Genomic DNA, 15,783 nt, shown 5'->3' on the forward strand with positions numbered 1-15,783 from the left:
TGTGTGTGTGTGTGTGTGTGTTTGAGAGACAGTGAGAGAGAGACATAAAAAGAGAGATAATGAGAAAGAGGAAAGGAGAGAAGGAGATTGGATTTACGAATGGGATTAATATATAGACTGGATAATTTTCAGAAGGATAATAAACATAATTTATGTCATATCATATTCATAATTTTCCTTTTTTTTGACACGCAGTGTTTCATTCCAAAACGTTTTCTGCGATTATAAAAATCTGACCCTATATCTCAGGTCAGAAACTCTAAAACCCACTGATAATTATTTAATTACTTGAAACTTTGTAAAATAATTATTATTTTATTATTATTTACAGATGGTACAATAAATTGACGTATTACTGGGGTATGCACAGGATGTTTGACTACTCGTGTTACCAACTTTGCCCGTAGATTCTACATTCAAAGTGAAACCAAAAGTCCTAGTTAACTACGGTCCGAATCTCAGCAGTTTCGGAGTTATTCCACTTTTTTTATTTTTAAATATTTCACGAATTTGCTTCAAATAAACAATGATAACTCCAAAATTAAAAGGTTTTAGAGAAATTCGTTGATACCCTTGAAAACTACGTTAAATTTCCAATAAAATGTGCGCAATGGTAAACTTGTAAATGTTAATGAAATAAGCGTTTTAGTTGCGAGAATTTTGAACTTTGTTTTTTGAAAGTTGAAAAACTTACTATGGTGATTCTAAACTACTATTTTCAAACCTAGATACTAGGAAATTTCAGAAAACGTGCCCAATTTATTATCCTTTTTAGTGGTGCAATTGCGGTTTTAATTACTTTTTTCAAAGATGAAGAGATTGATGAACGAAAAGAAAAACCACCGTGGTTGAATTATTGATAAGATGGAAGGATTAATAATACTAAAAAATAAAAAACTTAAAGAAATTTGAAATGAATTCATTCAACATTTTTTAATTTTGATTCGAAATGCTCTCTACTCTCCGCATTGAATTTTCGACGCGCTGCCGTCGCTTTAAACCCGCAAAACCCGTTTATCGTGTCAACGTTTCGATCTTCATTGAGACCATCTTCAGGGAGATCATCTAAAACCTACGTCACACCAGTCTGCATCTCACTATTTCCAAATAATCATTGGCTAACGTTCACTGAACACCACACATAACTAAAAACGTTTGGAATCATAAAACTCTTTTATTCCGAAGAATAACAATACAATAATCCTTTAACCAAAGTTGCAGTCATGTTGGTAAATAAGTAAACAAAGTTGCAATATTTCGGATTCGAACCTAAATTTTAAAAAAAGTTTAATATATTTATTCAAAATTTCGTTAGTTTTTTTTTTAAATTTTACACCTTACCAATCCTTCAACCGCGGTTTTTTCTTTTCCTTGATAAATTTCTTCTTCTTTGATCGAAGTAATTAAAAAAGCAATTGCACCACTAAAAAGGATATTAAATGTAGTACGTTTTCTGAAATTTGCTGGTCTCTAGGTTTGTAAATAGATTTTTTCGAAATGGATTTTTTATGATTTCACGACTTTGCTTCCAATAAACAATGATAACTCAAAACTAAAAGGGTTTGGACAAATCCGTTGATACCATTAAAAACTATGTTAAATTTCCAATAAGGTATGATCAATGGTAAACTTGTAAACGTTAGTGAAATAAGCGTTTGAGTAGCGAGAACCTCGAAAAAAAAAATTTTTCAAAGTTGAAAAACATACTACGGTGATTCTAAACTACCATGTACAAATCTGGAGCCCAGCAAATTTAAGAAAACATACTATATTTAATATCCTATTAGTGGTGAAATTACTTTTTTAATTACTTTTTTTTCAAAGACTAACTAAAACTGATCAAGGAAAATTAAAAAACGTGGTAAGGCAAAAAATTTAAAAAACAAGTAAATTTTTAATGAAATTATTTTAAAAAAGTTTAATAAATTCATCAAAATTTCCTTAAGTATTTTATTCATCTTTGAAAAAAGTTTAGAATCACCATAGTAAGTTTTTCAACTTTGACCAAAAAACAATTTACCTTTTAATTTTCGAGCTATCATTGTTTATTTGAAGCAAGATCGTGAAAGCTAAAAAAATCAGAAAAAGCGGAATAACTCCGAAACTGCTGAGATTCAGACGATAGTTAATTAGGGCTTTTTGATTCCATCTTGAATGTAGAATTTACTGGCATAGTTTGTAACACGAGTAGTCAAACACCTTGTATGAGAAAAATAATTCATTTCCCTATGGTCAGAAGGCCTTGATATATCACAGCTCCACGAGAAATTCAGTCAGATTTTATATATTGGATAATGTGTGGTGATTAGTGACAGTTAATCGATAATTATTCAGAAATCGTGAGATGCAGTCTGGTGTGATGTAGGTTTCAGAAAAAACATTTTCTTTATCGTGCCAACGTTTCGATCTTTATTGAGCCCTGAAGATGATCTCAATAAAGATCGAAACGTTGGCACAATAAAGAAAATGTTTTTCTAAAACCTACATCACACCAGACCGCATCTCACGATTTCTGAATAAATATTGGATAATTTTACAAGGTGCATCAACATTAAGATTATTCAATTTCTACTTGACGTTAAGAAAAATAAATAAATCTAGTGAATTTTTTTAAATTAGATTAGTACGTAAGAAAACGTTGATTGTTGTTCTTAAATTAGCTGAAGGACGTTGCACTGCAAGAAAGAAAACAATGACTAATATGTAAGATAATTGGTTCGCGATTAGTCCAATAAAGCAATATATATGTTTGCGGCGTATGAGCAATACAATATTATTATATTATGTTACTATTTGAGATTGATCGTTAAACAATAGTTGATGAAATGAATTAAAACTATCTGATAAGTGTTCGTTTAAAAAAGATAACAGTTTGAGAATGAGTGGTTTTTTGGTAATTTTAGTTTTTACGATGTGTTATATTGTAGAAAAAGGAAGGTGAAGGACGATGATTGTTTTAATGTGTTTTATTTATGTGAATGGATTGGTGAAGATTCGTTGAATGAGTCGACTAATGATGTTTTGGTGTTGAACGAAGATAATCGCGAAGTTTTGTACAGTCGAATTCATTAACCCGTTTGTTTTTTATATAAAAGATGTTAATAAAAAAGAGGAAATAGTTTAGATTAACACAAAGCGGGTAGAAGAAGTGAAAGTGCGATTGAGCGGCGATGGAGAGGGAATAACGGTGGCACCGAGGAGGGGAAGGAACGAGTCTCGGGCGAAGAAGGAAGCCAGTCTTGTTTGCGCCATGGCGCTGTCTGTGCTACTGTCGGTCTTATTGTTGACGTGCGTTTTGACGGACGCGTTTTCCGAGGTGATCGTGTACCGTTGTTGTCCGAAGAACCAGACGCTGAGCCCTTCCTGGGAATGCACGGGAGCGGTGAAAGAAAGGAGCTGGGCACCGGTCGTCTACGTGCAGGACAACGGCACGTTCATCACACCCGGCACCGTCCCCGATACTTGGCGATACAGCGTCCGCCGCCCCGAGTGCAGGGATAAACAGCAAATAGGTTTCTTCAGATCGAAACCCGATCCGCCGGCGTTCGTGACCCTCTTGGACGGCCGGCTTTTGACGAGTCCGTTGTTCAAAGAGGCGTACCAGACGTCCGAGTTCTGCCTCGATCAGACGGGCGCGTTGGTCTGCACCAACTTTACTGACGAGCGGGAAATCCTGATCCCTAAATGCTGCGGCACCGGGGGCTCGTATTCCGAGCGGCAGAAGGCCTGCTTTCTCACCAAAGCGACCCACTGGGAATTCATGCATCTTAACACGGTTCAGAAGTTCCCCGACTGTCCCGGGCAGGGTCCAGACTTCGTCATAGGGGGTAAGCTCAATCTGACACACTGGTTGAAAGAGAACGGCACTCTGGAAGACGACGAAGGGAGAAAGCTGTCGCCCGACGAGTTTTGCCTGGAGAAGATCGAGGAGAACCTAGAAGGTCCGGTGCATGTGTTCACCTGCCCGCCTATCGAAACCGGCTCCAAAAGGCACAACGACATCAGATTCACACTCTATCCTCTGGGCTTTTTCCTGTCCGTCTTCTTCCTCGCCGTGACGCTCATCGCTTCCTGCCTACTTCCTAGCACGTATCACGTACTTCACTGGAGGTGTCAGACGAACCACGTCGCCTGCTTGCTTATCGGCGACCTACTGCTCGCGGTCACTCAACTTTCCGGCGATGCGCTTCAAGGACCCGGCTGTGTTTTCATCGGTGAGTACAGAAAAATTGTCTTCTTTTATCTTAGTACAAACATCAACAATTCCATGTTTTAATCCATACAGAATTTGGATATAGCCGATTAAAAACAAACATTGTTATCTCTTATCAATATTCTAATATTTATCAAGCCATTTTCTGTGCATTATAAACAATAACTTATACACTATAAACTAATAGTACAAAGAATGCTCTTGAACGTGAATTGTTTGAATAACCTCTGGTCTGATCGAAGACTGTGTCAATGGTGGTTAGTGAACAATGAAGATTATGGTCTTCCTTCCATCATCTTTTATGTAAAATCTGTCTTTAAAAATTATAATAGATCAAATTATCGAATCATCTCTCCTTTCTTTCGCTGTCCATGGTCAAAACTCTTAAAAACACTACAAAGTCGATCAAATCTAGCGCCAAAGGAGCAAAAATGAAGCTAAATTCCTTCATTTCTAATAAATATTTTTATGTCGGTTGATAAGAACGAAAGAGCATTTCAAAAAAAAGAAAATAAATAAATCCTCGCCTTTCTCCCGTCAAACAGAGAAAACTTTCTAATGCATTGAAATCCTATTGGCGGAAGAAAGATAAATAAACAAAATTTGTAAACAAAAGCAAAAACAAAAATACAGCAAAGCTTTGCATTTTACAGCAAAATATAAAATCCTAAATTACTAAAACTTGATTTTTTATCGTTTAGAATAATTTGGTCAGTATTGACCTTAAACTGACAAGTCAGTGCCAATAAAAATATACGAATTCAACGATAATCTGTTATTGCTTTATGTTTATATGTTATAGTCATGCTGTTTATTATCTACTATTTTGATTTCTTATTGTAAAATTGATTCTGGGTTTTATAAAGTGATCGCAGGGAGATTAAGCGGCCCACCGCGAAAGATAATACCGTTGATTATCCGGATAAAAAAAAATGTTACGTCCCGTCTCTTGTGTCCGTTTAACTGTTGGTTCACACCGCTTGTCCGTTTCGTTTCGCCGTGACGTGGAAATAAAAAAATTACCGAATGCGCATTCCTCTCTTACCGCACCTGACAGCCCGAAGACGACCGTTTCGTCGGATCGTCCGACGTTGTAATAACATTAAGGCGAGAGAGTCCACCGTGAAATGCAAGTGAAAAATGTATACGATATAGGAAAAAAACCGTTTTTTATATAAAAGTTTTATGAAAGGATATGCACACTGGTCCGAATTCATTAGTGGTATTTATCAAATTATGCAATTTAATTGTACGGGATTTTTCAAATTAATCCAATTTTTATTAAAATAAAGCGTTTTTAGGACAATTAACTGGTTCAGTTTAGGCAAAAGTGTAGATTAGTAAAATACAGTATACACATAAAAACATCCTTCGTTAACTAGTGAAATAGAGTAAAAATTTTAAGTTCTTTCTTCGTTAGTAGTTTATGGAAACTTTACTACACTATTTTATTCATTTTTTGGTAAATAAAGTCTTTTTGTACTAAGGTACATTTTAATAAGAATCAAATTTGCAGAGTAGAGTAAAAACTAGTTATTCTGCTACAATATTTTTAATTTTTTGGGTATTTTTTTAATTTATTCGAAAAGTTTTACAGTTTAATATTTCTTTTTAACTAAAGTATTTTCTGTTTAACTGGTTGTCCTTTAGTTAGTAAATTTTGGGCGCAAGTTCAAAGTAGTAAACAGTAAATAAAACTTATTTAGAAATCGATTAACGGTCACTAATCACCACACATTATTTTATTTATTTTTTGGTAAATAAAGTCTTTTTTGTACTAGGCAAAGGTAGATCAATTTTATTAAGAATCGAACTAGCAGAGTAGAGTAAAAACTAAAGTTATTCTGCTACTATATTTTTAATTTTTTGGGTAATTTTTTAATTTATCCGAAAAGTTTTTCAGTTTAATATTTCTTTTTAAATAAAGTATTTTCTGTTAAACTGGTTGTCCTTTAATTAGTACATTTTGGGCGCATGTTCAAAGTAGTGAGTAGGAAAAAAATTAGAAACAGTTTCAACTGTTTTTTGCTCTTTAAAGTTTTTAATCGAATTTTATTGAAATTTTACTAGATTATTTTATTTATTTTTTGGTAAATACGTCATAGGGCACCATAAATAGTCTTTTTTGTACTAGGCAAAGGTAGATCCATTTTAATAAAAATCAAAGTAGCAAAGTAGAGTAAAAATTAAAGATATTTTCTCCTACTGTTTTTTTTTTAATTTTTGGGTCATTTTTTAATTTATCCGAAATGTTTTAGAGATTAATATTTCTTTTTAAATAAAGTATTTTCTGTTTAACTGCTTGTCCTTTAATTAGTACATTTTTGGCGCAATTTCAAACTAGCGAATAGAGTAAAAACTTACGAACATCCTGTACTGTCTTTTCATTTTTGAATTTGTTAATATGTTAATTATTCGATGGAATTGAACAAGTGATTTTTTCCCTCTAACTTTTTGTTTAAGGATTTCGGGACTTGGTATAGTTAATTGGGTTTTGAGAAAAATCAGTTTTGACGTAGAGTAAAAACTAAAAAACATCCTCAACCGTCTTATTACGTTTGAATAATTTCTTAATTTCTCTAGTTAATATATTGAATTGAAAACTTTTCTTTACTTTTTTAAATTTTTATTGAAATAAACTGGACTTGGTATAATTAATTTGTTTTTTCTTGGGCAAAACTTCAAACTTGTGGAGTAGGCAAAAACTTATTAACGTCCTGTACTTTCTTTTCGCTTTTAATTAATTTTTTTAATTAATCACTTTAAGGTAAGTTATCGGTATAATTTTTTGCTTAAAGATTTTTTGGACTTGATATTATTAATTAGTACGTTTTGAGAAAAAGATCAATGATGTGAAATAGAGTAAAAATCAAAAAAACATCCACAACCTTTTTTTTTTTTCCTTTTGAGTAATTCCTGAATTTCTCTAGTGAATGTGTAAAATTGAAAAACTTTTCATTACTTTTTCTAATTTTTGTTGAAATAAACTGTACTTGGTACAATTAATTTGTTTATGACAAAACTTCTAACTAGTGGAGTAGGCTAAAAATTTATTAACGCCCTGTACTGTCTTTTCTCTTTTGAGTAATTTGTTAGTTTAGCAAATTATTAGATGGAATTATACAAGAGACTTTATCAGTCTAATTTTTTGTGTGTTTAAAGACTGGCTGGACTGGTGAGGTTAATTAGTACGTTTTAGAAAGACCAACGTAGTGAAGTAGACAAAAGCTTAGAAATTAATTTTGCGTACTTCCAAAATTTTATCTAATTATTACATTAAATTGTACAAAACTTTTCACCACTTATTGAAATTTTATTGAAATAAATTGAAATGGAAAATACTTATGAATATCCTATACTGTCTTTTCTTACTTTTGAGTAATTTAGCAAATTATTCGATTGGATTGTACAAAACTTTGCTCACTTTTGAACCATTTTTTAATTTTTAAATTATTCGATGAAATGATATAAATGGATTTACCATTTCGATTTTATTTTTGAAGCCCTTTCTGGACTTGGTGAAGTTACATAATTAGTGTATTTTGTAGAAAATATCCTCAACTTACTTTTTTACTTTTGAGAAAATTCTGAATGTCTTAAATTACTTTGTGGAATTATACACAGTTTCACCAGAGAATATTTTTATGAAATAAAACCACTTCTAGACTTAAAATAGTTACTTTGTAAAGTTACATAATTTTTTGAAGTATTCATGGTTTTTACTTGTTTAATTTTTTTAAATAAAGCTCGTTTTGGTTTTTTTAAAGTTAGTTTATTGGTTTTGTTAATTCGTATCTTTTTCAGGAAATCAATGTAGTGAAGTAGAATTAATACTTAAAAACATCCTCAACACTGTTTTTGACTTTTGATTAATTTCTCAAATTATTCAATGGAATTATACACAAAGTTTCGACAATTAACTTTTTTTAAATAATATATTTCCGGGACTTAAGAAAGTTTCTTTGACACTTGGGGAACAGACCAAAACAGTTAAATAGAGTAAAAATTTGGGAATACCCTTACTGGCCTTATTTATTGGGTTGTCCGGAAAATAATGCAGGATTTTGGTATTAAACAAAAAAAAAGAAACTAGTTACTTTAAAGCAATGTTCTTTAATCAAAATAATTTCCCATACTCTCAATACATTTCTCCCAACGTGTTGGTAACTTATTAATTCCGTCTGAGTAGAATTCAGAATTTTTAGAATTGATAAAGTCAATAAATGCATTTTCCAGTTCCGTTTGATTTTTGAATATTATGTGTTGTAAGTAGTGGTCCAGGTGTCTAAAAAAATGGTAGTCAGTAGGCGAGAGGTCCGGAGAGTAGGGTGGGTGAGGCAAAGTTTCATAGCCAAGCTCCAATAATTTTTGTGACGTTACACGTGACACATGTGGTCGAGCGTTGTCATGCAACAAAATGGGCCCTTTCCGATTGACCAAAGAGGGCTTCATTACTGCCAATTTCTGATGCATGGTATTAATTTGGTTACAGTATGATTCAGCATTGATGGTTTCGCCAGGATTTAAGAAGCTGTAGTGTATTAAACCAAATGAAGCCCACCATACCGTAACCATTACCTTTTTTTGATGAGTTGGGGGCTTTGGAAAATGTATTGGAGCTTCTCCTTTGTCGAGCCACTGTCCAGAACGTCTAGTGTTATCGTAGAGAATCCACTTTTCGTCACATGTAACAATTCTGGCCAGAAATGGGTCATTTTTGTTTCGACAAAGAAGTGATGCACAAACATCAAAGCGCTGATTTTTTTGGCGATCGTTTAATGAGTGTGGAACCCAATTTTCGAGTTTTTTCACTTTTCCAATCGCCTTGAGGTGGTCAGCGACGGTCGTTTTACTGACTTTGAGTTGCTCTGCAAGTTCTCGAACAGTCGTTTTGGGGTTTTCTTCCACCACTGATCGCAGAACATCATCATTAAGAGAGGAAGGCCTTCCACGACCTTCTTCATCTTCAAGGCTGAAATCTCCCTCCCGAAATTTTTTAAACCACCTTTGCACAGTGCACTCATTAACACAACCCTCGCCCCAGACTTGGTTAATGTTTCTAGCCGTTTGGGCTCCGCTTCGGCCGAGTTTAAACTCGTAAAAGAAAATCGTACGAAATTCTCGCTTTGACATTATAAGGATGACTGAATTATTTCCAAGTAGCGGAATGCTACAGAGGTAAACAAACAATATCATTTGGAAGAGGATTAATAAGTGTTGACATTCATACAAATGAGTAATCCTGTAAACGTAAACAGAATATTTTATATAGATTTTTTTTAATGAAAACTTAAAATCCTGCATTATTTTCCGGACAACCCGATACTTTTGAGTAAACATTCAATAACCTTTAACCAGTTTAATTTTTTGCGTAAAGCTTATTCAATTCTTTATGATTAATTTGAAGTTAAATAAATGAACGCAGCACCATCGTCAACGGCTTTTTTTATTTTTGAGTAATTACTTGTTCAAATTATTCAATAATTATTTAATTACTCTAACTCTCATTATTTATTCGAACCTTTTGATGAAGTAATGTTAATTAATTTTTCCATGTTGTTATTCTTCTAATGTGAACTTTTTGGAAAAATTGCTAGGTGGTTAAATAAATTCATCTCTCAAAAATACATAGTCTCGAATGTTTTATTGTTTTACAGTACCATTCAATTAATTAAGGTTTTAAGTTGAGATAAAAAAGTCAGTGTCACGAGTGGGATTCGAACACACGACCTTCGGCTTGATACGCAGCTACTCCACCACTTGAGCTATCGTGACTTCCATCTACTCGGACACTAAGTTTCCATCTCACCCCCACATTTTTGAATTTCCCCTCCTTTTTGCCATTTTTCAAACGTCTTGTATCTATTTGATTCTCGGCGACAAGTGAAATGGCCACTGAGAGCTTTATTAGGCCGCTGCTCTACCACTTGACCTTGAAGTCACGATAGCTCAAGTGGTAGAGTAGCTGCGTATCAAGCCGAAGGTCGTGGGTTCGAATCCCGCTCGTGATACTGACTTTTTATCTCAACTTAAAACCTTAATTAATTGAATGAAATCAATTGGTCAAGCGGACCTCGAAAAATAGTGAGTTATTTTTTCAGATTGGTAATAACTTCGGTTCATCTCAAAAACCAAATTCAGTTCATATTAAACGTTCAAAAATAGTTATTAGACCCAAATTAATTAGTCTTAATGTCTGTTTTTAAGGTTTGACTTAACATCACAATTGTAAAAGTAACGTTTTTCCGTCTTGAATCGGAATGATATCTCAACAAAATTCATTAAAAATGCTATATTTTATGCAAAGTAAAACTCCTATACCATCTTCTACAAACGGAAAAATAAACAAAAGTTAATTGAGACCAGGATTCGACAAATTTTAAAAAATCAACCCTAACTTGATTCTTCTTAAGATTAATTTAAAAAGGAATTAATAGTCACAGTTTATCAGGACAACCTAATTTAAGTAGTAAAAGTGAACAAAAAATTCGAAAAAATTGTACTTTCACGTGATTTACTGTTAAATTGTGAAAGTTATATTGTAAAATCTTGTAGCGAATTTCTTGCACTATAAAATACAAAGCACTATTTTTACATCATTACTTAACATTTTTCAAAGTTGAAGCCAAAATAACATTCGGTGTATCATAGTGACCATCAATGATAACATTTCTTCTAAGAATCATTATATTCATTTATTCAATTATTTATTGCTACAACTGTCATTTTATGAAAATAAGAAAAATCGATTAAATAGAGATTTTTAAATATATTTAATATCTCGTTTAGTCCATTTTGGTTAATTGAAGCAATAAATTGTCATGATTATCGGAGAATAGCAATTTAAATCAATTATCCGAATACGCAGATCGTTTTCAAAACTGACATGAAGAAATATTACGATAACCGGATGAATGTTAAATTTTTTGTTTTATTTCAATTATTATTCACTAGAAGGTACAAGTAAACAACAAGATTCCAGCGTCAACGTATAAAATGCATTATATAACTAAATACTGTAGAATTTCTAAATATTAATATTTTTAAAAATAGCACTCGTTTATGTATAACTTATTAGTTAAAAGTAGAAAAATTATAAGCACACTGTCTCGTGTGTCTCTAAGACGTATCCTTACATTAAATTGTCATGACTTTGTGTTTGTGGTTTTATTCGCAAAAAAACAATTTTAATTTTAAACTTTCAAACGTTCTGCCAGGTTTGAAGGAAGAAGGTTGTAGGAAGAGAAGTATGTAGTTCAAGGAAAGAGTAGAATTGTTAGGACTTTGCGTTGTTTTGTTGGATATTGTGTTTTGACCACAGACCACAATCGAAAATCGGCTGAACTGAGGTCATTATTGATAAGTCAGCCGATTTGCATACCACCCTGGGCAATTTCGTAAACTGGAAATTCTTAAATTAAAGAACTGGGCCAAAGGATGAACCACCATACAATTTGTATCCTATAAAGGAAATAAAATTATGCCTAATTTATTTATGTTTATTTATTTATTTATTTATTTTTTTTTTTGCCAATTGCTCAATTTTCCCCAAAGTTTGCAATTTTCCTTCATCCTGGTCAGCGCAGTTTCATGGTTTAATCCATGCTGACTGATCAATGTAAAACTCGGAAGAATATGTAAGCAAACAAGAATGTTGTGGGGATGATGAAACTTACAAAACTTTCTCAGGAAAATGAAGAATATATAGAAAAACATTTTCAAGTAAATTATAGTAAAACCAAGAAACACCCTCTTAAGACAACTAGTTTATTACTTTCTTTAAGAAAAAATGCTTTTAATCTAAGTATAATTTAAAAATCCCTAAATTAAAAGGACAAATGGATTAAGGATTGGAAAAAATGGATTCTTACCAATATTTAAACCATGTAAAACATTTAGTTATACTTTATCATCTTCTATTTTTATATATATTTTTTAAATTATATTTTTTAAACCGTTATGACAATAAACAGCTTTGAGGATTCATCAGTTAACTATAACAAAGCAAAAGTAACAGTCGGCTTAAAATAAGACCTTGTCATAATCCCATTTGATATTGGACCGTTCGGTTTTTTTATTCTTCTGAACGTTGTTTTAATTTTTGGTCCGACCTGGGATATTATGTCCATAAATAAACATTAAAAACCACAAATTATATTGTTTAAAGGTACTGTAGATCTAAGGATCGTTGTCTTAAATCAGATTAATCTCATCCAATTCTTCCTCCTTTTATATGCAACAAATTTTATGTTCTTTTCTGGGCAATTTTTGAGGCAAATAAGGTTTTAAAACATCTATATTAATACAAACCAATATTAAAGGGTTAAGAATACATGCATTTAATCCAATATTATATAAATTTTTAGTTTTTCTGTTTCAAAACTAGCATTTGAAAGTTTATAAATCCTATTATATCAATTATATTAAAAATATAAATCGAAATTAACAACGGCCTATAGATAAACCCTTGGCTAACTCTCATATTTAACCTTAAATTTTGTCTTCCTTCAAATTTCAAAGTTTTACATCTGTTTCTGGATCCTTATTGCTAAAAATCGATAATAAAAATCCATAAATCTAATGTTTTCAATAATATAAATCTAGAGAAACAACGGACTAACGACTTATCCTTGTATTGTATACCCTCCACATCATTCATAAAATATTAATGTCGTTCTTGTATAAAGTGTCGAAAAATGGTTGTCGTTTTACGTATATATATCAGGGATTTTGTTAAGCAAGATTGGGGGCAAGTTACTTTTAAATATTGGGAAAAAGCAAAAGTAGAAATGGGCTAAGGATAGTTCCTTGCCGTACTCCCATATTATCAAAAGTTCAGTTTTTCCTTCTTCAAAATTTATACTGCTTAATGGACTTTTAGACAATAAATTCGATTTAAAAATCCACAACTCTGTTTCTCATTGCAATTAAGCAAAATTAACAATAGTCTGTGATATATTTATGGTTTCACCTCCAATTAATTAATCTTTAATTATTAAGTCCTTCCTACTATAAAACCATAGATTCTTATTTCGAAGTTAGCAAATTGCTGGGTCATTATGACAATGCTTAGTAACGAAAAATACACAATCTCACTATATTATTAGGATAAAACCAAAATTTAGGGGTAAGAAAGTTTGCTTCCTTTACTCTCATATTAATTAAAAAAACTTTAGTTCGTTCTACTTCAAAAACAAAGGTTTAAATTATTTCTATTATATGCCCTAGTTATTTTTCACCGTTAAGACAATAAAAAATAATTAAAAATGTAAATTTTTTTTATTTTTAAGACAAAACAAAGGTGTAGAGCCTTTCTTTTCCTTGCCTTATTCCCATATTAGTATGAAAAATATTATGTTCTACCTACTTAAAAGTCCAAAATTTTATGTTGTTTTTTTCAAGCTCCTGGCTCTTTACAACTGAATAATAACTAATAATGCACAAATTTTTATATATTATTAGAACAAAGCAAAGGTGATTGATTTATCCATCAACCTTAAATATTATTAAATCCATTACAGTTCGTGGTACGATTGACCTATTAACTTTTTTCAATTAATTAATCTTTATGAAAGGCATTGGTTGAGATAAAAAGTCAGAGTCACGAGCGGGATTCGAACCCACGACCTTCGGATAAATACGCCGCTGTTCTGCCACTTCGATCCGCTCGGACACAACTTTCCATCTCAGCCAATTCAATTTTTAAAAAATGGCAAAAAGGAGGGGAAAATTCGACAGGTGAGGTTGATATGGGAAGTTAGTGTCCGAGCGGATCGAAGTCAAGATAGTTCAAGTGGTAGAGCATTGGCGTATCTAGCCGAAGGTCGTGGGTTCGAATCCCGCTCGTGACACTGACTTTTTTATCTCAACCAATACCTTTCAAAAAGCCTAAAATATTACGTTCATCTTTCATTACATTCATAATAATATTCATATTTTGTGTAATTAAGAGATAAATACGAATAAAAATGTAAAATTTTAATTATATTATTAAAAGAAAGCAAATGTATAGGGCTAATAACAGTTCCTTGCCTTACTCCGTATTAATATCAAAATTTTATCGAACTATTACATTAAATTGTACAAAACTAAATGAATAATAAATTGAAATGGAAAATACTTAAGAATATCCTATACTGTCTTTTCTTACTTTTGAGTAATTTCTCAAATTATTCCATTGGATTGTACAAAACTTTGCTCACTTTTGAACAATTTTTTAATTTTTAAATTATTCGATGAAATGATACAAATGGATTTACCATTTCGATTTTATTTTTGAAGCCCTTTCTGGACTTGGTGAAGTTACATAATTAGTGCATTTTGTAGAAAACATCCTCAACTTACTTTTTTACTTTTGAGAAAATTCTGACTGTCTTAAATTACTTTGTGGTATTTTTCACAAAGTTTCGCCAGTGAATATTTTTTTGAAATAAAACCACTTCTAGACTTAAAATAGTTACTTTGTCAAGTTGCATAAATTTTTTGAAGTATTCATGATTTTTACCTGTTTAATTTTTTTAAATAAAGCCCTTTTTGGATTTTTTTAAGTTAGTTTATTGGTTTAGATAGATTGGTATTAATATCAAAATTTGTTTTTTTCTTTCTTTAAAATACAATAATCCGTTTGTGTTCATTTCTGAACGCTTATTGAATATACAAGATCTTAAATCCAAAAAATTTATGCAAGACAAACCAAAAGTAACATAGGGCTAAAGACACATCCTTGCCGTACACCCAAATTTTCATCTTCACATGTATTCATTTTGTTAACAATGAAAAATAATTTTAAAGAATTTATAAGGAAGTCAAAGTTTTAATCCTATGAGTAATAATTCCTAGACCAGAATTATTACATCGAGAGCAGGCGGACCGGATCGATAAGAAAGGACAAAATTACAATAAATTTCATTATTTAATTGTTAAAGCTTTTATTTATTTTCAAATTAAGTTATTCATAATTTTCTTGGCAAAACAATCTTTATTTGATGTATAGCCTTTGTTTGGAAAAAAGTTTGGGAAAAAAAAAATTAACCGTCTTTCATTTTAGTAATTTTCCAGTGTAGTTAAAATTTATTTCTACTGTTGACTTAGGAAGTAGAAAATCTCCAAATTGACATGTTATATTACGCATCATCATTCCAATCGATTCGTTCCTTTTATTAACAAAACGGACGAAATTAGGAAGTGAGACGTTGAAAAAATTCAGGCTCCTACTTTAATAGAACGATTGTTTATCCATCCGATCTAAGATAGATTGATCAGCCCGGTCATAAACAGATTTCACAACTCGTCGGATTTTCCATCCCTCGCTTCGATGAAACTTGAAGTGTTGGCATTTGAAACGGGTCCAACATCGGAAAATAATCGCGCTGGAAGAGGAAATTCGCCATGGGGTCAACGATCAGAGACGGCAGTCGGACAATCATCGGACAATTGAAAAATAGTAGACCCACTGACAGGCAATCCGTGGTTAATGTTAGTCTTTTTCAATTGACATTTTCAATAAACGCCTCGTTGAAAATGCACCAGGGTGTATTGAACTCACCGGGCAAGTTATTTATGTATTTATG

General features: G+C 32.0%; 1 protein-coding gene across 1 annotated transcript in view; it reads left to right on the forward strand.

The window, feature by feature from the left end:
- The first annotated feature begins 3,201 nt into the window (after positions 1-3,201).
- The window catches only part of LOC106664904 (probable G-protein coupled receptor Mth-like 1), a 101,581-nt gene continuing 88,999 nt past the window's right edge, over positions 3,202-15,783 (forward strand). Inside the window, exon 1 of the mRNA XM_014390976.2 lies at positions 3,202-4,214. Within this exon, the coding sequence (XP_014246462.1) occupies positions 3,251-4,214 (964 nt within the window). The 5' untranslated portion in view covers positions 3,202-3,250. The remainder of the gene's footprint in view (positions 4,215-15,783) is intronic.

This window comes from Cimex lectularius, unplaced genomic scaffold, assembly GCF_000648675.2.
Source record: "Cimex lectularius strain Harlan isolate CLEC.00 unplaced genomic scaffold, Clec_2.1 scaffold52, whole genome shotgun sequence".
Lineage (NCBI taxonomy): Eukaryota > Metazoa > Arthropoda > Insecta > Hemiptera > Cimicidae > Cimex > Cimex lectularius.